This window comes from Perissodus microlepis, chromosome 7 (genome assembly GCF_051167445.1).
Source record: "Perissodus microlepis isolate ML-2025 ecotype Zambia chromosome 7, ASM5116744v1, whole genome shotgun sequence".
NCBI lineage: Eukaryota > Metazoa > Chordata > Actinopteri > Cichliformes > Cichlidae > Perissodus > Perissodus microlepis.
In genome coordinates this window covers 31179697-31204418 of record NC_140467.1, presented here as the reverse complement: position 1 = coordinate 31204418, position 24722 = coordinate 31179697, and the positions used below count along the sequence as shown (strand labels likewise).

General features: G+C 40.5%; 1 protein-coding gene across 8 annotated transcripts in view; it reads right to left on the bottom strand.

Annotated features, from left to right (window-relative positions):
• Positions 1 to 24722, bottom strand: part of tcf4 (transcription factor 4) — a 243221-nt gene that overhangs the window by 152942 nt on the left and 65557 nt on the right. For all 8 annotated transcript variants that reach the window (XM_084934628.1, XM_084934630.1, XM_084934631.1 and 5 more), the window contains one exon: positions 22737 to 22812. In XM_084934628.1, coding sequence (XP_084790754.1) covers positions 22737 to 22812 — 76 coding nt within the window. The remainder of the gene's footprint in view (positions 1 to 22736; positions 22813 to 24722) is intronic.

The window sequence follows — 24722 nt, the reverse complement described above, 5'->3', positions numbered from 1 at the left end:
TTTTTCCACAATTATCTGGCAGAACTGGGTACAGAAAATCTTTTATCTATGGAAAAAAGTAAATTTAAAAAGAAATGTAAAACCTTATAAATGGGTCATATCTGTTTAGTGCCTATGTATGGGCAGCTCACGATCTGATTTTATGAAGCCCAAAAAGAAGGTTTGAACTGACTTCACAGATCTGCTTGGTTCCTGATAAACTGAACCAACACTGCACTGAGAGGCAAGGACTAATTTCTATTAGGCAACAGGAACTGGCAGGGTTCTAATGTAAAACTTACTCTGACAGAGCTGAAAGTTTATTCATATCCACTCAGATCTGCTATAGCGATCTCCCGACTTCACAAATTTCGGATTTTTTCCTCACTTTCCACCATATTTTTCTTTTCCTCCCCCATTCTTGCTCTCTTGCCATCACTGACAGACCTCTTCCTCCACCCTGATTCCAGACTTAATGCCTGTATTTAGACAAATGTGACAGCATCTGAACACCTGGCCGGCTGTAATATGAGGGGTAGCCTACTGCTGTCGGTGTGGGAGCCGCATCACAGCGCTGATGTGCTCTGTGTGATTTCAGCATGACCACCTGGCTGCAAAATAATGACATATCTGCTCCCACACACTGTTCGGGAGACCGTGATCAGAGCAGCTCTGTCGCAGCAGGGCAGACCCCACCTGACATCACACGGCAACGGAGGGGAGAAGAGGGTGGAAATGGATGGACAGCAGGAGAATGGACGGGGACGGAGGAGGGAGGAGAGAGGAGCCATCTGAGCACCAGTGTCACCTGGTTTCCACAGCAATTTGTGAACAAACAATATTTTTGCACATTCAGACCCAAATCAGCTGTAATAGCAAAAGGACTTTTGTACTTTGGGCACCATTTTGGCTTTACTAGAATGCACTCACCACAGGTCCGAAATTATAATCAGGAGCAGTCAGTTTTCATAAGCTCAAAGGCTCAAAAACAACAAAGGCATCATTTCACTGACACCAGTTGAAAGGCAAGGAAACAAAAAGAGTGGGGGAAACAAAAACCTCTAACTGGCTAAAACCACAATTTGCCTTTTCAAGAGGCCAAACTGTGATCAACGAAATATGCTTTTGTTTTCAGATTAAAACAAGGCAAAAGGTCACCAGAGGGGCAGAGTGACAATATTCAGATGTAAACGAAAATTATTCGCACGTCGATCTATTATTAACGATCACGACAGGTTGTTCAAGTGTAGCTACAAGAAAGTGAAAGGGAAAACCTGTTCATGTCAGCTGGTACTTCTCATACCGCTTGGCCTAAATACGTACAGAGGTGTCAACAAATTAAAATCCCATATTAACAAAATTAATTCAGCAACTGGTAACTGAGGCTTGAGTATAGAGCAAAGACTTCCTGCTCTGTGTAGTTGTCACTGTTGCAGATGCATTTAAAAAAAACTCAAAGAAGGCGAAAGAGTTGCCTGACAATAGCCAGTGGTTTTGAGACTGCACTTTGTAATGTAATCCCTCTTTTCACTCTTTTTAACTGCATGTCACCAAGTATAAGTGGTGTATAAACATACAGGAAGTTAAAAGAGATGAGTGACGATGAAATGCTCGGGGCATCATGGGAACCCCTGAGCAGCCTAAGCCTATTGCGTCATACATAAGGGTGGATTCAGGATTGTTGGTGCTGGATTCACCTTATCCAGCCCTAACTATAGTTTTATCATAAAGGGAAGGTTTAAGCTTAGTCCTACAGGTAGGCTGGTTCCACAGAAGAGGGGCCTGAAAGCTGAAGGCTCTGCCTCCTATTCTACTTTTAAAAACTCTAGGAACCTGCAGTCAGAGAGAAAAGTGCTCTATTGCTACTATGAGGTTTTTAAGATACAATGGGACCTGACAATTCAAGATATTTTAGCAGGACAAGATCTTGAATAAAACTAAGCATCAAAATATTGTGATGCTTAGTTTTTTTTTTTTTAAGTTTGATCAAGTCTAAATGGATCTTTTTGAGTTTATGTACAGGCTCAAGATGTGACTCTAAGGCGTGCCACTCCAAGTCAAGAGAATCAGGGTGGGACACTTTCAGAAGACTCCCCTTCTCACATGTAGCACACAACAGGATGTGCTACATGGCACCTTCAGACTGGCTCTCACTTCTGGAAATTCTCTATTTTAGGAGAGAAGAGTTACAAATGCAGTCTCTGTACTTGGGAGTTGGCAAGTTAATTTTCAATAAGGTCTAGAGCAGTATAGGGTTGCAGTGCATGTGTAAAAAGAGCTTAAGAGGCAACTTTGCTTTCTCTTCATTATTCAGTCTGACACTGTGTTGATCTTAGTAATATCCTGCTTGGGAAGTTGGCTGTTGCTAGGTGCTTTGTGCTTTTCGTGTTGAAAAAACAAACATCACAATTTGAGAATCATTATTTCTTTAAGTTGTAAGACTTACAGCTCTCACGCTGCGCTCATCTCAAACACACTAAAACCGCTAAAATAACAGGTGATGTAGAGGTCTGGAACAAGCTGCCGGTTTCATGTAATCCAGCACACACACACACAGACGCACACACACACACACACACATAAAACACTGACCCACCTGACAGTATCACTGCTTTTCTCCACCCACTGAGGTAGACTGGGAATTGAACCGGTCACCCTGGCAGATTTGGGGCGGTTTAACACTAACAGCATGGTTTTTCAGCTCTTTGTCAGCTCTGTTCCCATTCAGTGTGTGCCAGCAGAGACTGTGCCCGCTGCTTTCACATGGCACTGTCCTGGAAGCGTGGGAAAAAAAGGGAAAAGCTACCACTCTACCCTCGTCTGCTGCCATGGAAACTAACCAACGGTCGGGACATTAAGGCAGTGATACGCAGGGAAACTTTGTGGACCACTATGGCAGCTTGGCCACTCTATTCCCCCCTCCTCTCTCAGGTTCACCCCCTTTCTCCTTCAGCTTTGTCTTTATGGGTTTTTTTTTAGCATTTTGCTTCACACTCTGGTGCTCCTGCATCACAGAGTTCAACGTGTTTATGATTTTTGACAGTTTATTGAGAAATCAGAGTCAAGAAATTATTCTTATAATAAGTTAAAAACACAACATAATGACATAATCACAGTGGATTTAGTTTTACTTTCGATAAGCTGACCCATTATTTTTATTTCCTATAACCACTCCACAAATTTTGGGAAGACAGACCAAGAGAAATTCCGGTGGGTTTCTAAATGAATAATCATTTTCATTGATGGATAGACCCTTGGATCGCTGAACAAATCACCCGCAGAAATGCATCAAAATTAAAGGCCAACCAGTCACTCCTGATCGATCACCTCACTTTCGGTTATTTCATATCCCTCCTTTCTCATTTATTGATGTGTTCAAATAGATCTCCAGCCAGCGCCCAGTCTCCCATAATTATAGTGTGGATATGTGTGTGTGTGGCAAAGGGAGCAGGTGATTGGTTGGCAACAGCTGGGGAAAGAAGGGGGAACACAGCTGCAAGAGGAGAGGAGAGGAAAGGAGAGGAGAGGAGAGAGGAAAGGAGAAAAGAGAGGACAGAGGAGCTTCAGTTTTGTTTATTTGGAAATGTGTTTGTGGCTACCTGGTAAATCCAATATTTACTCACTTTTAGCTGTTTAGTTTTAGTAGTTTAGTTGTTTTTTTCAGCTCCTGAGGGAAATACTCGTCTCTTCAGCCGCTAAATGCTCCACTATCCCTACCAGCTACCTTATAAGTGTGCTTGTTTGCTGCTAAGCAGGTGGAGCACAGTGAAGCTTTTAGCTGAAAACAGCTGCCTGTGGTGGCCAAAAGGAGCGTCGCGCAAGGGAACCAAAGCAGCAAAGTCACAAATGAGTTGATGCCAAAGAGACATCTCAGTTAAGCAGAGGACAGCTGATGTTTCAGGGGGTGAATCTCTGTAGGAGGGTCCTCCTTTTGCCCAATCACTAATATATATGTTTAAAAAAAACATATTAATTGCAATGACGAAATAAAATCTTAAGGCACTTCTACAAAATAATGATGGTGATTTCTAGGTGCTCTTGCATCAAATTTGACAGTGTGCACATTACATTAATGTGTGTCAATCATGGCAGTGATTCATTTGATACCTTCCTCATATATAACAGTTTTTGAACAATTTATAAATAATTAGTCCAGAAGGAGCAGAACGGGAAAGGCTAGCCACGTGATCAGCTGATCATAGAGAAACAAAAGCTGAGCGCTGAAGCCAGAGTAGCTAAAAACTGAAATCAGCAGTTGTTTAAATGTAAAACCAGATCCCATATTTGATAAGAGCCAATCAGATCGCTAGAATAAAACAGTCTGGAAGTGACTCCCATGCCACCCAAAACGAAGCTCAGGGTTTGCTGTGTGTGTGTGTGTGTGTGTGTGTGTGTGTGTGTGTGTGTGTGTGTGTGTGTGTGTGTGTGTGTCAGGGTGTGTGTGTGTGTGTGTCAGGGTGTGTGTTTAGTGCATGTTAGGGCTGATTTTGCTTCATGATCCCTCATCCCACAGCCGAAAGCATCGGCAGCCATCATCAAACACGCGCAACCACACACACACACGCGCAACCACACACACACACACACACACACACACACACGGGCAGCAAGCAGCAAGCTAGCGCTTAAAGCAAAACTGGGCTTCCATAGCCATCCATTATCACTGACAAGCTAAATGTACCATGGTACACCATATGGTACAGAGAAAGAGAGAGAGAGATAGAGATAGAACGGAGTAAAGTGGAGAAAGTGAGCCTGAGCGGGAGAGAAGAAGGGCGAGCTAGAAGAATGAGGAAAGAGAGAAAAAAGAAAAGGAGGGAGGATATAGAGCATTACAATGAAGGTGTGTGTGTTTTTTAAGCTACACTTTGCTCCGATTAAGTAAAATGACGGATGGATGGATGGATGGATGGTCTTCCATTAATTGCCTGGGTTACTCTTCTTTTATTTTCACTGTTACTGCCACTGTCACTTTCACTGACTTTGAAAAATAATCAGTGCCCTAACTTTAACCCCAGAGATTAGGGTCATAGTTTGACTTCAACCACACAGGGCTCACTTTATATTCACCTTAAATTGGTCAAAGAGAATCAGGATTAAAAGGTAAGACTCCTCTCTTGTAAAAAAGTATTCATCGATGTCTTCAGCGTATAAGCTCAAAACTGGCCTGCATTTGTCGTAATTTAGAAAGCCGAGTGAGTGTTGCCTGAAATCACATGCCAACGACGCCGAGGTGAGATTATCCTGGATAATTTCTTTGTGTTAGAAAGGAGATGAAAGATTCAGGACATTCTCATTTATTAAGTGTATATTAAAAACAGCAGGGTCAGCTTCCATCTTCTTGAAGGCACCTTGGAAAAAAAAAAAAAAAGGGTGGTGGGGGGGTGATGTCAAACGCCTCAATCACCTAAACAGAAGCTGAATTTCAAATATGGCAGCATGGACAGAAAAATCAGGCACAATATCTAAAATCTGCACAGTAACGACAACGGCAGAAAAAAAAAAGTTGGAACGTATTTTTTTTTCTTAAAAATTGGTGCTTGCCACACACACACACACACACACACACACACACACACACACACACAGAGGCTGTTACCTAAAAGCTTGCCACAGGAAACATCTGTTCAGACAAAACAGACACATTCAGTTTAGACAAAACCACAAAGAGAGCACCTCTACACACACGCACACACACGGTCACAAAGAAAACAGGACATGTCGTATTTTCACTTTTCAACATCCAAATGTTGAGTTCATCTGAACAAACGACTGGTTTGTTTTAACATTTTCACTTTTTCTGAAATTCCTCCATTGGTTCTTCTTGGATACCTCTTTCCAGGGTACACACACGCACGCGCGCGCACGCACACACACACACACACACAGTCGTTTTCACAACAAAGACTGAGACTGTGCCATGCTGCTGCAGAGGGGGCAGTGCCACGTTGGCAAAGCCCAGGGGGCAACTGCTATCTCGTGCCAACACTTCACACACACACACACACACACACACACACACACACACACACACACACACACACACACACTTAACTTATCAGTATTCCAGCATCGTTGCAGTCGACTCCTCCGCCTGCTTTGTGTGGCTTCATGTTCGACACCCTGCGCGCATTTTCTATAGACACCACATTACAAATCTTTCTTTCTGTCACGAGTCAAACACACCTGAGCGGAAATATTTATTTTTTGAGGGAAAGCTTCACGTAAACCAAAAGTAAAGAACCCTAAGTGTTTGTTTTAAATAATAAGTTGCTGGTTATTTTCATCTGACATGTTTAACATAATGAGCGTGAGTGTTTTTTGCTGTTAGAACATGACTAGGATTATTGTTCTTAACATCATGTATCTATTCAATTAACTGTAAACAGACATCACGAAGAGGTTGAAGCTGACATGCAGACAGCACTTTACAGAGATTATCCTGCTTTAACCTGACCGAGACCATCTAATCTCTGCAGTTTTAGTCTTCCTATGGATTAACATGCACTCTCCTGGTCTCTTTTGTCTTTTATCTACCATACTACAGTTTATAAACTTGCATTTGTACAACTTATTTTTTTAACATCGTGCACATTTAATCTAAAGAATACCCACTTAAAGAGGGACACAAAGTGCACCATTATACTCAGTTCAAGGTCAAATAAACCCTTTCACATATTCAAAATAAACACAGCAGGGTCTAAGGACACAAACTGAACAAAACACTGACCTCTGTACAGTGAAATGCCAGTCAGTTTACACTCAGTATAGGAACTGTATTCACTAACTGAAGGTACACTACGTGTGCTGCACTTACTATTGTTTTGATGCAGCAAATTTTACTCAAGTAAAACACACAAACTGAAAGTAATTATTAAAAAATACTTAAGAGTACTTGTACACTTTTCTTCCACTGCATGCCATCTTAACTAAGGAGACTTAAAAAGATGTATATCCAAGCATCTTACTGTGACACACGGGTAAGTTTCAAGTGAGGGAGTTGCAGGATAGCCTGTGATAGTAGATCACAGTTCATCATGGATCATCTTTGTTACTGCAATCGCCACAAGAAAGATTTCATATTACAATAATATTGAAAATATAAAAATAAAAGTGCTTTAAAAGTAAATACAGGCAATATTAAAAATGTAGAGACTAGTGACTTCTACACAACGAGGGATGGAAAATTTAGCTAACTTTTCAAAAACAGTCACAATAATGAACACAAATGTGTTTCAGTTAACTGTAAGAAAAAAACGTATATATATAACACTAAGCTTTACAAATGTGATAACTGTTGCCATTATTTACTTATTCCTGGGGGCTAACTTAACAAAATATGACATTTTGCCATTAGTTGATCACTAATTACAGGTGTGTTCACCTCTACGCCTTTAAGTGAGGAAGCGCCAAAAACTTGCAAATGATGAAAAATGAAGCCAAACAGTTTTCTTTCCTTCTGTCCTTCCTTTATAAAATATTAGACCTTCTTTAAAGCTGCACAGATGCACACTTGACAGCTTTTAAATAGTGGGGAAAACCCATATTTTTGTTTTTAAAATTGAGCTGCATCAGAACTAAGACAGTCCACAACAAAAGCCTTGAGTTCACTGTGAATTCACTTGTAACTGACTTAACCGATCGAGTGTGAAACCAATGATATCATCACCCAGTACAGACAAGACCAAAACCTGAACAAGCACAGAGGGGTTTCTTACACGGATGTAGACAACGGCCACATAATTACCACAAAAACCTCCAGAACAGAACCTGCAGATTAAACTGACATCATGTTGTTGAATATTGTTATTACACGGGTTGAAGACAATAACGAGCTGCTGGTGCCGCCGCCGAGTGAAGAGCAAAATATCACTATTAGCTGTGTTCAGGTGCCAAACCACAGATACTGTTATCTGTCAGTATCATCTTTCTCTCTCACACACACACACACAGACACACACACACACACACACACACTTGGAGTGATAAGCTCCTGGTGAAGCTCTGACTTTACGTTTTCACAGGTGTACAGCAGCAGTCCCCAGAGGGAGTGTCTGCCTCTCTCTTTGTCTGTGACACACAATTCATCATGTTCAAGTCATTTAGATTTAGTGACTTACAATCCTCCAAAACAAGGCTGACAAATTACCGGCTAAAGTTAAAGATGGAGTTAGAAAATGTTTTTCTTTTCTTTCTTTCGTGAATTAAAGATATTGTTAGACTTGCTTCTTCTTGGTTCAACGCCAGTGCAGGTGTAATGCTGCCGCCCACAGACCACCATTCAACCAGATCAAAGATCAAACAAGTAAAAGTTGCACAAAATTTAGACAAGGAATCCACCAACTGAAAAAATGATGTGAAAGTGAGATAAAAAAAATCCAAGGTTCCTGCGAAATGTTCTCATCTTTCAGGATATGAAGTCTGCCACGAGTCTGCTCAGAAGTCATGGGGAAAAAAGGGGGGGCTTTAGAAATCATCTGAGAATTTAGTTTTAAAGTAATTCAGCCCTCACCATCTGCATGTTAGTTGGTGCAGCTTTAGCACTATGGCCTCACAGCGAGGCCTTCCCAGTTAGCCGTGGGAGCAGAAGTGAGATGGATAGTAAAACTAGAAAAGTGCCGTGAAAATGTCAGTGCATTTCCAGCCATAGTAGGACGGACAGATCCACTGAATGTGGGGCAAAATGTATTTCTGTTGCTTTTCTTAACATCATATATTTTCATTTTAAACTGTTGTTAACGTCTACTACAGTTGCTACGTTGTGTAGTGATCATTTGGGTTTCTGTGGGGATTCATCTGCTCCGTAACCAGTTTCTGTGAGTGGCACTCCTCTTTTCTAGATCAAAACGGGAAACTCTAAGAATCACGTTCTGCCAGTTTCACCCAGACCTGTGTAGTTTGTGCCTTTGGTGTGACTTTTATTTTTTAAAGCCATTTGAAAAAACTGAAAAAAGGCCGACTTAAAAAAATAAAACAAAATTTGGACTTTTCTAAACTACAGCCAATCAAAATGTGGGACACTGTTTCAATGTGTGGGGATAGAAATGCTGAGAAGTCCTACAAATCTTCTCCAAAAGAAAGTGTAAAGTTCTTCTAGTGCTGACCTGTCCACCCCATTGTTTCCTTTCCTTCAACCTTTGTCTCCCTCCATTCATATTTTTCTCTCTTACATGCTTTCTTTCATTGCCTGGTTCTCCATTCATGTCACTCTGCATGCTTCCCTGTAACTTTCTGCATCAACACTGGCCTCTCTCTATTTCACTCTGTCGTTCGAGCTCTCTCTGTATCTCTTGCTGCCTGTCTTCCTTTCATCTCTCGCCATCTGCCTTCCTCCATCTCCATTTTCCTCCCTCTCTCTAACTCTTTTCTTGTCTCACCCCCTCTCTCTCTCTCTCTCTCTCTCTCGCTCTGTCTCCCGCCCCTCCCGCTCGTCTCACTAAAAACTTGGCAGTGATCCCCGTCGCGTTTTTTTTCTTCTTCCTCTCCCGTTCTCTCTCTCTCTCTCTCCACTATTCGTTTGGGGGATTGCGAATGAATGCGATCCAATCTAGACCTCGGCTAAGAGACATGAATTTTCATTAATTACAACCTTGTCAGCAAAAGCATTATGGGAGCTGAATATGAAAATGCTAATGAGGAGAGCTCATTTGCATATTTTTCTTTGTTGGAATGTCATTAATTATTACGTTTTATGATGATGAATGCAGCTGTCGATGGTTGGCCCTCCATGCCTAATTAGCTATCAGAAAATCCTCCGATCAAAAAAATGGATAGGGATCCCAAACTTTACTTTTCATTTTGCCCCTTTTTCCCTTCTTCTCCATGTCACTCCATCCCTGTTTTTCACTAACTGCTTGTATTATCTCTTACACTTCCTTTCATTAATGCCATTGTATTCCCTCATTCTCCCTGCTTCAAAATCAGTCTTTTCTTTTGGCTTCATTTGCTCTTACTTTTATGTCTTTCTTGTTCCTCAACCATATTAACCTTTATCTCCACGTCGTTCTTTTTTTCCAGTCGCTTTGTATTTGTTAACGAGGCAGGTCAGTTTTTCAGATGTCCTGCCATTTTGCTTGCCTTCACCTAGAACAGTTCAAAACTTCTTTTTTTTCAAATCCCAAGAGTCTTTGATTCCTGGCTCTTTTCGATCTAGTCCTTTAATTGTTGACCTTTGACCTCTATCCTGCTATTATACTGAATTTCTTTAGCTCTAGTCCGTTAGGGGTAGCTCCCAAACCTAAACCCTGCACCTTTACTCTAGCCACTATACCTTTACCCCCCAAAGAAAAAGATAACCTTCATTATAATTTGCTCTATTTTTTTTTTTTTCAGATCTAGCCCAATTCATTCAGTGTTTTACCTTTGTTCATGTCTCCCTTACTTTTTAGCTTCAGTCCAGACACCTACAGTACATAAGTGCCTTAGTCCTTTTACTGTATTAGTTTTATATCTGCAAAGGTTTCGTGACAGTTTTGAGTGCTTGAAAAGAAGGAATCTGGACATCTATGTGGCTCATGAAGACGTTTCATCTCTTATCCAAGGGCCTTCTTCAGTTCAAAACTGAATCTGAAGGCCAGTGTCCTTCAGTTCAAGACTGAAGAAGCATCTTGGATGAGACATGAGACTTGGATGAGAACTGTCTTCACGAACCAAAAAGGAGTAGTGCTACATTTATCTAACTATAATAATGTGACCTGATCTCCTGTCGCCCCATATACTTATTCTCTGGTTCCTTTTCCCCCTTTTTTCTTTCAGATCCTTTAACCTAACATTATATTGACCCACCATCTGGGGGCAATGGTGGCTATAGCTCAGGAGACGGAACAGGTTGTCCATTAATCAGAAGGTCAGTGGTTTGATCCCTGGCTCTCCTGGTTTGCATGCCCAAGTGTCCTTTTCCAAGATATAGAACAGTAATTGCCCTTGATGCATTCATCAATGTGTGTGTATGATAAATATCTGTGCACTGTACCGATGTGTGTGCTGTGTGAATGTGGCTCGTCATGTAACAATAATTTCAGTGGTCAGGAAGGCTAGAAAAGCTCTACATTATATCAAGTCCAGTTACCATTCCTTGTGGGTTACACCCATTTGAACTATTTTACTCAGCTGATCACTCAGCTGTAGCACCTTGTCCTTGTAGAATTAATTAGCTCAAATTTTTAGCTTCAGGTGTACCTTGTGTTAGATCTGCAAACTCATTCCTCATTCTGTAGTTCTAAGAGTGAAACTTGCTACTTTTAATTAAAAGCATGCAAGTCTGTGATGCACTAATCAGCTTGAGCAAGTGTTAACCAAGTGCTAACTAGTAGGATTCGATCAACTTTTGATGAAAACTTGCAGCTAATCAGATGTATTTGCAGTGATACAGCTGATGTGATTATCTCTTTATTATCTATCTGGTGTGAACTGTGAGGATCAGTTTCTGATGAGAAATAACTGCCTTTGTTCAGGTCTGTCTTAAATAACCAAGTTCAATACATGGAGAATCAGCAGTCCACAGGCTGGTGACTTCCAATATGGCGGGCAGAAGGTGCGTCATCTCACCTGAACACCCTGTGCTAATGTCCACGTCTCTCCTCACCTCTCTCTTTCTGTTGTTCCCTCCATCGCTCACTCTTTTGTCTAAAAACAGTAACACTGAAGACTTAACAAATCCCCCCCTCCAAAAAGCCACTAACGAACGCCCCCCCCTCCTGGCTTAATGAATGCCAGGCTTAATTAGAGCACCATGATGTCAGAGACATTAATTATCAGTTGGCTTCGTTTCAGAAAACACACACTGTCTCTTTTTCTGTCTCTCTCCCTGTCTGTCTCCGTCTTCGTTTTTCTCAGCATCTGTTTTTCTCTTTATTTCTGTTTTCCATTTTTAAACTGAGATTTCTTGTCTCTAATCTTTAACCAACACTTGTTTGTTTAATGGAAGCGAATCCGCATGAATTCATTTCTGATTTACACCATTTTATAGTGTAGGTCTAAATCTCACACGCATGTCCGATTTGTGCATTCATGTGACTTTTACGGAGCTCCATCTTTGGTGGTCTGGCATACATGATGATGTTAGTGATACCGAAGGACAGCTTACGAAGGTCATCGGATGAAGTGTCCAGTGCACATAGACATACAGGTGTAATTTAAGGAAGATTTAAGGTTGAAAAAGGCTGAAAACCCAATACCTGACATATTCTTTTTGCAACCTGATTCCACATCAATATAACTACTTACATTCATTTCACCTCTTGTCTCCACAGATGAGCTACATTAGGCTTAAAGACTCAGTAGCCTAAAGAAGTAGGCTTTTTTTAATGACAAGGCCTTTTGGTATTAAACATTCATTAAACATTCACCAGTATTTTATGTAAAAAAATAAAAATAAATAAAAATGAATGTGCCAATTTAAATATTGTGTGAAAGTCCGACTGTCGTATCCTCCCATCCGCTTTTCATTTTAGACTTCATTGGTGACACATAGTGCTAAAAATACCTTGTTGACGTGTTACTTTTATCCATCTATGCTAGAAGTTCGATTTCCTCTTTCCTCGCAACTTTTCTTCCCTGTGCAGGTGTTTCAGGTACTCGCTGGTCAGAGACTTCCTGCTCTCTTGCTTCCCTGCCTCTTCAAGTTACAAACATGTACACACATCCCCGTTCTAACGCATATCCTACAATACTGACTCTCCACATGCTTTAGTTTTGTGCTTTGTTATGTAGTAGTTAACTGAGTTGGTTTAAATTACTTTGCTGTATTCCTTTTTTTCTATGTTGTTTCAGGCTCTGATGGGCATTTCCTTTATTTTAATGGCTTTTTGCTCAGCTGATCACAGCACATGTAGCTTTATCAGCTCCTCTTTGTACTTCAGACTTTCTTCTGATGTTCTCTCCATGGGAAAGTTTTGACTAGTAAGTAAGATTGTGAGTAAACTGTAATCACAACCAAAAGAGTGTGTGAGAACACTACAACACTTTATACACTCAAAGATTTCTCCCCTTTACCACTAAGACTATTTTTAGCTGCTGGGTAGATTTTCAAAACACCTAGCTCGCTCACATTCAGTTTATTATAGTGACCACTTATAGTGACCAAACAAGTGACCAAGACAAAACTTAGCATTAGTCTTTGTTAATTTGTATTCAATAGCCTATTCTTAGTAGGCATACATTTAGGCCCTATTAAACACCCCAATACTATAATTAAATTTTAAAAAGTTATTCTAAAAGTTAAAAGAAAAATTAAAAATAAAGTTGTTATAAAGCACACTTTAAGACAACTCTCACCAATTGTGTATAATACACATTATTCGTGATACCGAAGATTCAGACTCTAAAAAATATGGACATTTTCCTTTAAGGCTTGCAGTGTGCATGCAGCCCCTCTGATGATAAAATACAGTTCATCTTTGGCCTCTGGGAGCCACAGTTATAACTGAAGTGCTCTCTCTCGCTCACTCTCACTCTCACTCACGCTCACAATAAACATACTGTTTAATGCTGCACATCTCTATCTCCCTCTCTCACCTCTCACACACAAACAAGCACTCTCCCTGTGCCACACACACACACACACACTGTAGCGTGGCTGGCCAGATGGGACTCTTCCACATGACCAAGCCGATCAATCAACACTGAAGGGCCCAGGTGCTACTACGCACCATTTCACAGTCTGTCACACACACACACACACACACACACACACACATACACACACACACACACACACAGACGAGTTGTACGCACACATAGCAGTAGAGACATGCAGAGATAAAGGACACACAAAATCCACGCACACTGAAAGAGGCAGGAAAATTCGCACATACACACACACACACGCACACACACAGTGGAACATGAGTGACCTGAGCTTGGTCTCTTGGGGCCTCATCTGGATGGATGACAGAAGATGGAGAAGACAGACAAATGCATGGATGGACAGACAGATAAATACACAGACACAGATAGATTTTTTTTTCATATGTTTGGCAGTTTTGAAAACTTGATGGGTCATGATAAGGTTTTACATAATAACAAACATAATATGAAGAATTTTTCTCAACGATCCTTTCGTGTGTTCAGTATTCGGTATATGCTTTCCATAATGTGTCGAGACAGCAAACAAATGGTTACATAAAGTTACAATAAACTGGTTTAATAAATCAGCAGAAATGAGCAATTTCTTATAACCCCCACCTGCCTGAAATTTCAGGGTTTAAGATTAGTTGCTGACCTGTAGAAGCTATGACAGAGGAATCAGTTGATGTTTCTACGGCTCCATGTAGCGAGGAGTTCAGGGTGGATGGATTGGTCGTAGCATCAGAACAATATTAACACTTGTGTGTGTCAATATCTACCAATGCAAACAACTTATTGTGTTGTTTACACTGAAGGACTTGTTAGGTAAAAATAATAAAGACACTTTTGTGACTATTCTTTTTCATGACTTTTATTTTAAGTTTAATGTAACTGTCATGCTCCTGGGTGGTCGGTGGTTCTTCCCTTGTTCATCTTTCTCTGTTCCCTTTTCAATTTTCTTTGCAGTTTTGTATTTATAGTTTGTTTTTCCTTCTGTGGATTTTGCACTTTTGAACTTTAGTTATATTTATTAAGGTTGCCTGAAGTCCCACTCTATGCAGCACCAACTTATGAAAGGCACCACTCGTGGTGCGGATGAGGTGGTAGCAAGTTTTGTATTTACTTACTTTGGGATTGCCTGCCTTTTTCACCACCGTGAGATCAAAATGCTAATTTGCCCAATACTATGGCTGATCAGTACAGCCCTGCAGAGGGATCAGCTTTGTAGAGTCATTGGTGCTGGTTGAAGACATTCTAAAGATGCCTTACACGATAGTTTTGATCATCAAAATACGAATTTTACAACACTGGTGATGGGATTACTTTCACTTTTGCATGCCATCAACCTCCAAATCAACATTTTCAACCACATAAATTTAGATTACTCTTGCAGCACGAAAAGTAACAGCCACAGAGGTCATATTATGGTGTTTATCACATTTGCTGTGATGTTTGGTTGCAATATGCAGTTTTTCTTGGGGACATGCTGACAAACTTATTGAACCACACAAATATGGCACAAATATGTCCCTAATACCAGGTACTCACAGTCTTTGTCTTTGTGAAATGAGTAAATTTTGGCAACAAATGAAGGTAGACATTAAGAGCTTAATTGCCAAGCTCGGACACCACCTGCCTGTAAAATGTAATAGTATAGTCGTAGCAGTAATCGTACAGCGGGACTACCTTCTTTTCAAAATGTGACATTTAACTCTGACAGTTTTTTCAAAATATGTACTCAACACAACCCCCCTCACATGATCAGGAACCCTGAAGTGCTGAACCGTTCCTTTCAGAGTGTACATTTCACATTTTCCCCCCTCCACCCTCTCGCCTTGACGAGACCTATTATTACAATGTCAGATCTAATTACACAGACAATTTACATGTGATACACAGCCCCTTCAAAACAATAATATACTAAATACTCTGCAGTGGCTTACAGTGTGCGTCCGTGTTAATGCATTGAAGTCAGCGCAGCACTAATCAATTTATGATATCCTTTCAAAATACTCAAAGAATGTGGATGCTCAGTTTCAATCAGTAGAGACAACAGAAAGAAAATGATTGAGGGCAGAGCAGGAAACGAAGAATGCTACAAGGAAAATTGCCTCAATATTTCAGGGTAATGTGCAGCGAAAGTGAAGATTACCCATTTCTTATTAATCTTTCATCATCTTCTTCCTTCTGCCACTGAAGTCTTAGGTGCTCCTCAGAATCACATGATTAAAAAGTTTTCATATTTGTCTTACTGGTCAGGGACGGTGTGGAAAATCACATCCCACATTATCATGAAAATCATGGTTTTTGTGATAAAAAAACAAAACAAAAAAACACGCTTCATAAAGCAAAATGCACGTTTTAGGGCAAAATCGTCTGTATTTAGTCTACAGAACTGGTGTCATCATGTGACCTTATTTACACATAGGTCAAGTGATAAGCAGCAGTTCTACAACCCCAAACAGTGTCTGAGTTCTGTGACTTCAACCATTTGCGCCACTATTGCTCCTTTCCTTTTCCCCCTCATTGTAATTGTTCTTCACATCCGATCGATGTTTAACATTCTGAGCACAAAATCAAGACTAAGCACAGGGAGACTGGGGTGGAGGGTGGGGGTCGGACCTTGGCACCACACCCATCTGAGGTAAAGGGGTTCCCCTTGTCTACATATTTAAAAAAAAAACAAAAAAAACATAAATACATATATACATATATTTAGACAAAGAAAGGGGCAAAAAGAACAAGTCACATCAAGTGAGAAACTGAGAATGAAATAAAAGAAAACAAGAGGCCTGCCAAATTTAGATGAGAAACAGAGTGACTAAAGGAGGGTGAACGAGAGGAGAGAGACAGATATGTATTTCTATATAAAGTGTCCAGATGTGACCTCCTCAGAGGGGGTCCAGCCTCATGGCTCAACACTCATTAATAAGGTCACGCAGAGGTGAGACAGACGGCTGACTCACTGCATTTCAACAAAAACAGCACGAGGAGGAGGAGGGAGCCAAGTTCACCAGGTTTATAAACAACTTTTTATATACAGCTTTGCTTAATGCTGCAGAATGCTGCATTTTTTAGAAGTTACAGTACAGGAAAGTGATTTGGATGCAAACCCCAATCTGGGAAACAGAAGAGCAGCAAACATTTTGCTAGGTTTATCACTTTGTCAAATTGTCTTTTTCAGTAAAATTTATTGTAATAAATAAGAAGTTTAAAATTAGCATTTGCATTGCAAATGCTGATGTGCACCACTTGAGATTTTTTTTATCTTCTTAGGGATTTGAAGTTGCTCTTTCTCCTATCTGTGGTTTCATACCTAAAGATATGCCTGAAATAAGGCCAAATGCACTGATACAATATTTCAATTGGGTGTCGGTTCAATCCTGAACAGTGAGAGCTGACATACAAAGGAGGAAGTATTTTTGTTCCCCATATGTTTGCAGAAGTGAATTGACACAAGTGAAAAGCTCCAATAAGATGATGGATTTTCTCTCTCTGTGATGTTTTACTTTGACTCTTGTTATGGTAGAATGTTGGCTCAAGTCAACACTTGTTGGGAAGCTTTTATTGCATTTACTGTAACATAGCTTGTTGTCATCAGCTTGACTCAAAAAGAATGGATCCTAATCTCACAGTGAGGAAAACTGCTAATTAATTTAACAATGATACTGGATTGATTCTTAGTGTCAGCAGATATTGGAAAAGGTTGAATTGATCCAAAACATCTTTTATCTTCCCTGACCATGTAAGTCTTCTTTCATCTATCTGGCTGCCCCTTGCAACCAGAAACTTAGAAAAACATGAGGGTGAAGCATCTGTGGAAACAGGTAGAGCTGTGGGATCATCTCAGTCACCCTTTAAGAGTCACACATTTTAATATTGAGAACCCAGTAAGTTGACTCTGTGGATTTTGCGTTTTCAGTGGAAAAATCCATTCATAATTGATTCAAGTGACTTGTTCAGTCTCAGCTGACTTTCTCCAACCTTATAAACAGAACATTTGCGTTATGACCAAAGCTAGTACCACTAAGTAATACTGGGCTGTGAGTTCAGTTTTATGATTGGTAGTATGCAAACTGTCATGGCCACTGATGAACATGTACCATTACCACAGAGAGCCGAGGAAAGGCTGCAACGACAGTACTGTGAGATGGTGAAAAGTGTACTCTAAGCCCCCAAACTGGGGCATCACACCTCTATGATGTCATACAGATCAAATAATAGAAAAAAAACTGTCTGGAACTTGGAACTGACCATTTCAAGTAGTCTGAAGTTTTCCACAGGACTCACAGGACTAATAATGGAATTTGGAAATGTGTAATGTGGATATTCACTTTTGTAAAAGTACGTGACAGAAGTATATGACTGAAAATAAATAATACATCCACTTTAATGAATTAATACTGTTCTGACAAAGGCTAATATGACAGACAAGATTATCCTCTTCAACATGATTAGGCACTGAACTTTGAGTAATTTCAGAGATGATCATACACAACAAACTCTTTTGCTTTACCCCCAAAACTGCAAACGTGACCAGAGGAATTATTGGAGAACACATCCATACATGACAGCATAAAAGCAGGAAAAGTGAAAATTAAGCTACATCAGATTGTTTGTTTCTAAAAGAACAGAATGTGCTTACAAGCTGAAACCACTGAGACCCTCATTTACTATGTAGGTGACAGTTACAGTGCGTCGGTCTGTGTGTGTGTGTGTGTGTGTGTGTGTGTGTGTGTGTGTGTGTGTGTGCATTTTGGAAAGGGGGGGTTGGTTGGTTGGTTGGTGCACCTGCTCTGCCACAGCAGCTACACACAGGTATTCAGACGGGCGCATATTTTGTGTTACCACATACACACACTTACATGCATGAAAGTGAGAATCGCTCACACAATACCTCAAAGTTCCACACACACAGTTTAAAAACACACATTCACACATGTATTAATACACACACACACACACTCATACACTACACATTAAAACATTCAGACAAGTGCAAGGTTGCATTCAATCACACACACATCTACACATACATATAAAGATAAAAGCAGTATCACACACTCAGGTACAGAGCTGACAGAATGACAAGGTGAACTTGAACATACACATCAAAACGCACACAAGTACAAGCACGCAGTCATTCGATCGCACAAAGAACACAGCAACGTTCAGACCTCTGCGTTTAACCACATTAAAGCACACACACACACACACACACACACACACACACACACACACACACACACACACACACACACAGAAGCTGACATTACACACTGAGATACCGACAGGGTAAACCTGCCAACTCACACACACCATCGAAACACACACAACCGCAAACCTACAAAAACACAAGTTACATAAAAAAAAAACAACATCACAAATTCACACACACAATAGGCATAAAACCACACACGTTAAAATTTGTGCACATATGTAAGTAAAGGTCCACATTTACACACACACACACCATCTTATTCTGATTGCTAGATCACTCTGTTCGTGTGTGTGTGTGTGTGTGTGTGTGTGTGTGTGGTAGCAGATTAATCTAGCAGGGTCGCTGAGATGACACTAATCCCTTCGCTGATTATCTAGAGCATAACATCACTCTAATCTGTTGGGGGGGGGGGGGGGGGGGGGGTTAAGAAAGACAGACAAGGTTAGAGAGGGAGAGAAGTGCGGTGGGGGTGGGGGGGTGCAGGGTCAACATGTTCAGGTTTGGTTCATTAAACTCTGAAGTGTTTCTTTCTTCTTTAGAGTCTTGAACCTGACGGTGACCTAAATGGGCTGCAGTCGCTCACCATTGAAGCTCACAATCATGTTTATGGTATAAATAAAATATTTAGGGGTTGGTTTGATGGTGCAAAGCTGCGCCATAAATTGCCTTGTTGTGAATCGTGTGACGTTTGATCATGAGCACTTTTTTGCTGTGAATGAACTTCGCTCAAACAAACTGTAGTGTGATGGACACTACACCCTGGCGACATGTGCACAACCAAATGGAGGCAATGCGAAGCTCTGTCACAGTCCGCAGCTACTTTTAAGACTCTTTTAAATTTATATGTTTAGCAGCTAACTGATTACACAGGGTACATTTGGGTTGATCAGTTACATCTTTAAGATGCTTTCTTTCAAATTCCTAATTACAACGTGGCTCTTTTTCCTCTATTGATTGAACTGAATACTCGATGACAGTTTATTATACTTATAGTAGCTTTCAAACAGTACAATTGATTGTTTAAACTCATCTAGGCTTTGTCAGGTTTATGTTAAATGAGCAGCAGAAAGCATTTTCATATATGGCACAATAACCGCTACCTCCCAACCAGTTGATGAGAACATTCTCAATGCGGCTAGTAAATGCTGTACAACAAGCAAAGCAAAATATCACCCGCCATAGCAGCTGCAAAGCAACAACAGATTGACCTACAAAGCCTCAACAACCCCCTAACCATACCAAAGCAAGCAGTTAGTAACTGTCTAGCAACAGCCAAGCAACCACAAGCCAACTAAACAGAAACACCTTGGCCCCAATCCATCGTAAAGATACATTTGCAGATGTTCCTGAGAACTGGTTACCAGATTGTTGAGCTTCTCCTCTAATTCATCCTGTTTTTTTGTCTTCTCATGATGCTAAAACATTGATTTTAAGACATCCAAACATGAGTCTTATCCCTCAGTCATTATTGACTCACACCCATAGGTGAGGGTAAAGATCAACCAGTAATTCGACACAGGCTCATCTCTGAAGGCAAGAGATCGATACAACATTCGTATCAGTGCCAACGTTTCACTGATCTACCTGTCAATTTCCTGCTCCTTCATTTCCCAGTGTTAATATGACCCAAGGTTCGTGAACTCCTGCCCAACCCAGAGCAAGAAATCCACGTTTTCCAATCAGAACCGTGGCCTCAGAGTTGGAGTTGCTAATTCTCATCCAGGCTGAGAAACAGCATCATTGATATCTTAGTATTGGTACTGAAGACTGCAATATCCATCAAGACACACAGAGAGAGAAAAGCTAACACAAACATCAAACACAATCAAATTTTACAAGACCAGTTGACTGAGAAATGGTTCTGTTAAAGGTAGAAAGCAAAGAGGGAGTTTTCTAGAAAACTCTTAGCAATGATAGAACTGTGTGTGCTCCATATCCCCTGCTGTCTCGGTCTCTTAGCGTTATCATTATCAAAGTAAATTGCAGCTCCTGTGCGCCCGATGAAATACAATATTTCCATTTCTGACTCTGCATTGTCTGCTCCCTCTCTGCGTCTGCAGATACATAAAATAATCACAACACTGTCACAACACATCGCACTCACAATGGATCATTCCAACACGAGGCCCACGACTTCCAAGTTTTACATTTCTTTTTCCTCGTTGGTGCATTCGACACCCAGGTTCGGATAATTCTATAAGATAATAAAAATGTTTTTTTACACTTTTGCTTCAGCTGATTTAATTAATAACCTCCCCTTTGTGAACTTTGCTTTTAAACACTTGTGCGTGCATATATTAAAACTTTAACACGAGTCCTCGAGAGGCTTAGGCAAGTTTAAACTCCACCTAATGACATGAACAAAATTAATAAAATGTTTGTCATCATTTTTAATTAACCACCACTCACACATCTGTCTAAAATCCATTAACCACTTGAAACCAGACTGCTATGCCCTCTAAAATTATAACATTTATAAATCGGTTAAAAAAATATCAAAAGGGGCTCTTTTTTTCTTTTACAAGTTTAATTTCAGCACTTTAGTTCCACTGCGATGTTTAAACAATAGGTTCAGGGAAGATCTTTTCCTGTTTTTTATATGATTGTACCCTTGTGCACAAGGTCAGACTCATGAAAATATAGATGTCTCAGTTTAGTGTGAAAGAACTTAACTGAGCTAACAAAGCTCTAGGCACAACACTATTCACCGTTGAGTACAAGCCAAGCCTTACTGCAGAACATCAAGCTGGACCTCACTAATGCTTTCATGGGTAAACGGGAGCAAATTCTGACATGATGCAGAAACCATGAAATTCAATGTGTGGAGGCTGCTAGAGCACCACATTACTGCCACCTGTTTTGGGCACATATGGCCATTAAAGTAATCAACACACTTTTGTTGGTTAAGTGTCCTTATACCTTTGCTCATAAAATGTGAAAACAGATTAACAGCTTGCTCCAAATAAGTTTTAGTGTCACCAGCCAATTTACCCCCTTCTTAAGAAATGTGGTCAGAGTTTTTGTTGTGCAGCATTTTAGTGTAATTGTCTGACAAATATTTGGTTATTGGTTAACTGCAGTAAGAGACCAGAGGTGAGTGTACTTGTTTTGATGAGTGAAATTCTAGTATTTGATTTATATGTACCCTGCTAATCAAGCTTACTGATCTACCTAAGCTAATCTCACCCTTCTTGTCTAAATATGGTCACTTGTGGCTCCAAAAAGACTAACAGCTCCAAAATGCACAAACCAATTTGAGACATCATGGTAGCTATGCCCATCTTTTATGTGCAGCCAAAGAAATATAGGAGAAAAATGCACAAACAGCACTTTTTTTTTTAACTCTGTCACTTCGAGTGGAGGGTTTAAGATTCAGTGCATCACAAGTGTGAGCTCACTCAAAACTAATGAGAAGAAGCACAAGAGATAGAGTGGCAGAAAAAGGCAGGTAGAGTCAGATAGCTGAGAGCTAACATCTTCCATTTTTGATGCATCCAGTCAAAGGTAATTAAGCTCTGTTTAGTGTGTGTGTGTGTGCATGTGTGTGTGTGTAAGTACATCTGCACGTATGTGTTTCAGTGATTATATGCCTGTGTGACTGTGTGAGAGGAAGAGAGAGAGAGGGAGAGAGGCAGATTATCTGTGTCAGTGGCCATTTGCTCACAACTGGCGCCACATCGAAGAGAGCCAGAGGCAGAGAGCATCATGGGTAAATGAGCACACACTGCCTGGCGTTTTTCCACACAGCGGGCCAAGAGAGGAAAGAGAGAGAGAAATTGCATGCCAGATGACCTGTCTCCTCCAGTGTACGCTAGTGTTTCACTAATTCTCCGCAGACACACGCGCACACAGTCAGGACCCGACAAAGCTGTGAATCTAAAGCTGATGGCTAGAAAAAAATGAATTGCGAAAATAAATAAGTAAATAAAAATGCATGTACCCATGCACACACATTTAGCTTGCACCATACCTGTTACCCTGGAGTTGGTGTACGGAGGTGAGAGGCTGTCATGTGACGTCATGTACTGAGACCCATCGGCATAACTCTGAGGAGGGAGACAGGACATCTAGTTAGCAATGCAAACAGCATCATCTGTAGCATTACAAGTAGAAATAGTCCTTGAAGTTGTAGAGACAACACTGGATGACTGACACTTTTACATTTTCCAGTGTACATGGTGTATACAGCAGTGTATAGTTCAAAATGTTTGGAAATATGTATGAAAACTAAATGTGAAGCTGTAAGTTTAGCAACGTGTGATGGAGCTGCTTGTAGGCAAGTTTGACCACAGCAAGCGTAGAAATTAGCACTCTTAGCAGGAACATGACATGCTCCGTTTCCTTAAATGTTGAAGACTTGACGAAAAACACAACAGCAATGACAGGAAGCAAAGCTAAAGACGTGTAACACAGGTCTCCTGCCAAATCTAAACACAGGAAGTAGAAATTTGTGCAAACTGGTAGTAGTGAAGACAGGCTGAAGACAATTACAGGCTGAATCTGCTGCTGAGATGCTCTTGATGGAACTTCATAAAAAGCTTCAGCCTCTTCTGTACCTATCTGTATATTGATATTCAGTATATTTACTTCTTGGCAGATAAAATAAGTAGCTGGTAAAATGGTGGAGTTAAAAGAGAAAATACTGGATTTCTTCAGATGGTGACACAGGACAAACGGTTATCATAAAATCTATGATAAACAATTATTACATGTGAATGTAATGTAATGAATGTAATATTCACAGCTTGGCACTGTTTCTATGCTCTGCTGCTATTGTACAACAGTTTAGTTCATCTCTGAGGTCAAAGTCATCAGTGATGATGAACCCAACCTTAAAAGTAAAAAGTTAAAAAAATAAGAAAATAGGTTTTGATGTGTGCAAGTTAGAATTTTTGTATTTTCTTCATTCCCCGATTGCCACGTTTAGGGAGAGTAACTATTTATACTTATTGTGATTGTACAGTGTTGCGTTTAGGATTATGGATGTGGTCACTAACAATGACTTAGGCCTCAGATGGATAGCTCCAATCCTCTTTAGTACACATTGCCTGCTTGCCTTACTACAATATACTCTCAGTTTTATTCGAAAGCTTATAAAAACATAGAAGAATCATGTCGAAGACTGGGATATACAGTGGTCCCTCGTTTATCGTGGGAGTTACGTTCTAAAAATAACCCACAACAGGTGAAATCCGTGAAGTAGCCAACTTTACAATTATTATACATGTTTTAAGGCTGTAAAACCCCTCATAACACACTTTATACACTTTTCTCAGACAGGCATGAACATTTTAACACTTTTCTCTCTTGCTTAAACACTCTCACAGTTCAAACCTTCGTAGAAAAATAAGTCCAGTATTACAGAATGAAACCAAAGACACCCGCCGTTGCCTTTTACCGTGCAAAATGTTTTGTCGATGGTTGTGTTCGTTGGGGAGAAAACTTACAAACATACAGTACAGCACTTCAGTGTCACACTGTTAGCGATCGAAGCATGCAAAATTGCACAAAGAAAAATCTCCAAACAGCAAGGCTGAGAAAGGTGAACCGTGTTATAGCGAGGGACCGCTGTATTACTAAGTGACCATTTGTTTCGTGTAGCCAGTGTGTTGAATGTGAAAGAGATGGGCAGGTGCAAAGTAAGTGACAGGGGTTAGATTGTCGAGGCCGGACGACTGCTGCCATCAGCTGTGATGAACTGTGGTTCAAAGAGGGGCACACAATGAACCAGGGCCTGGGTGTTGAGGGATGTGCACTAAGAAGTCTGATCCACCGAAGCTACAATTCACAGCTTACAGGACCTGGAGGACTCTCATAAGATGCTGTAACTCTTTAGGCTTAAGAAGAAAAATGGCCCCAGGAAGTCTGAACCCAGAGCCTTCTTAGTGTGTCATTGCATACAATTACCACTTTGGAACTAGAATGTACCTCTTTGGCTCATTTAAACGGCCAAATA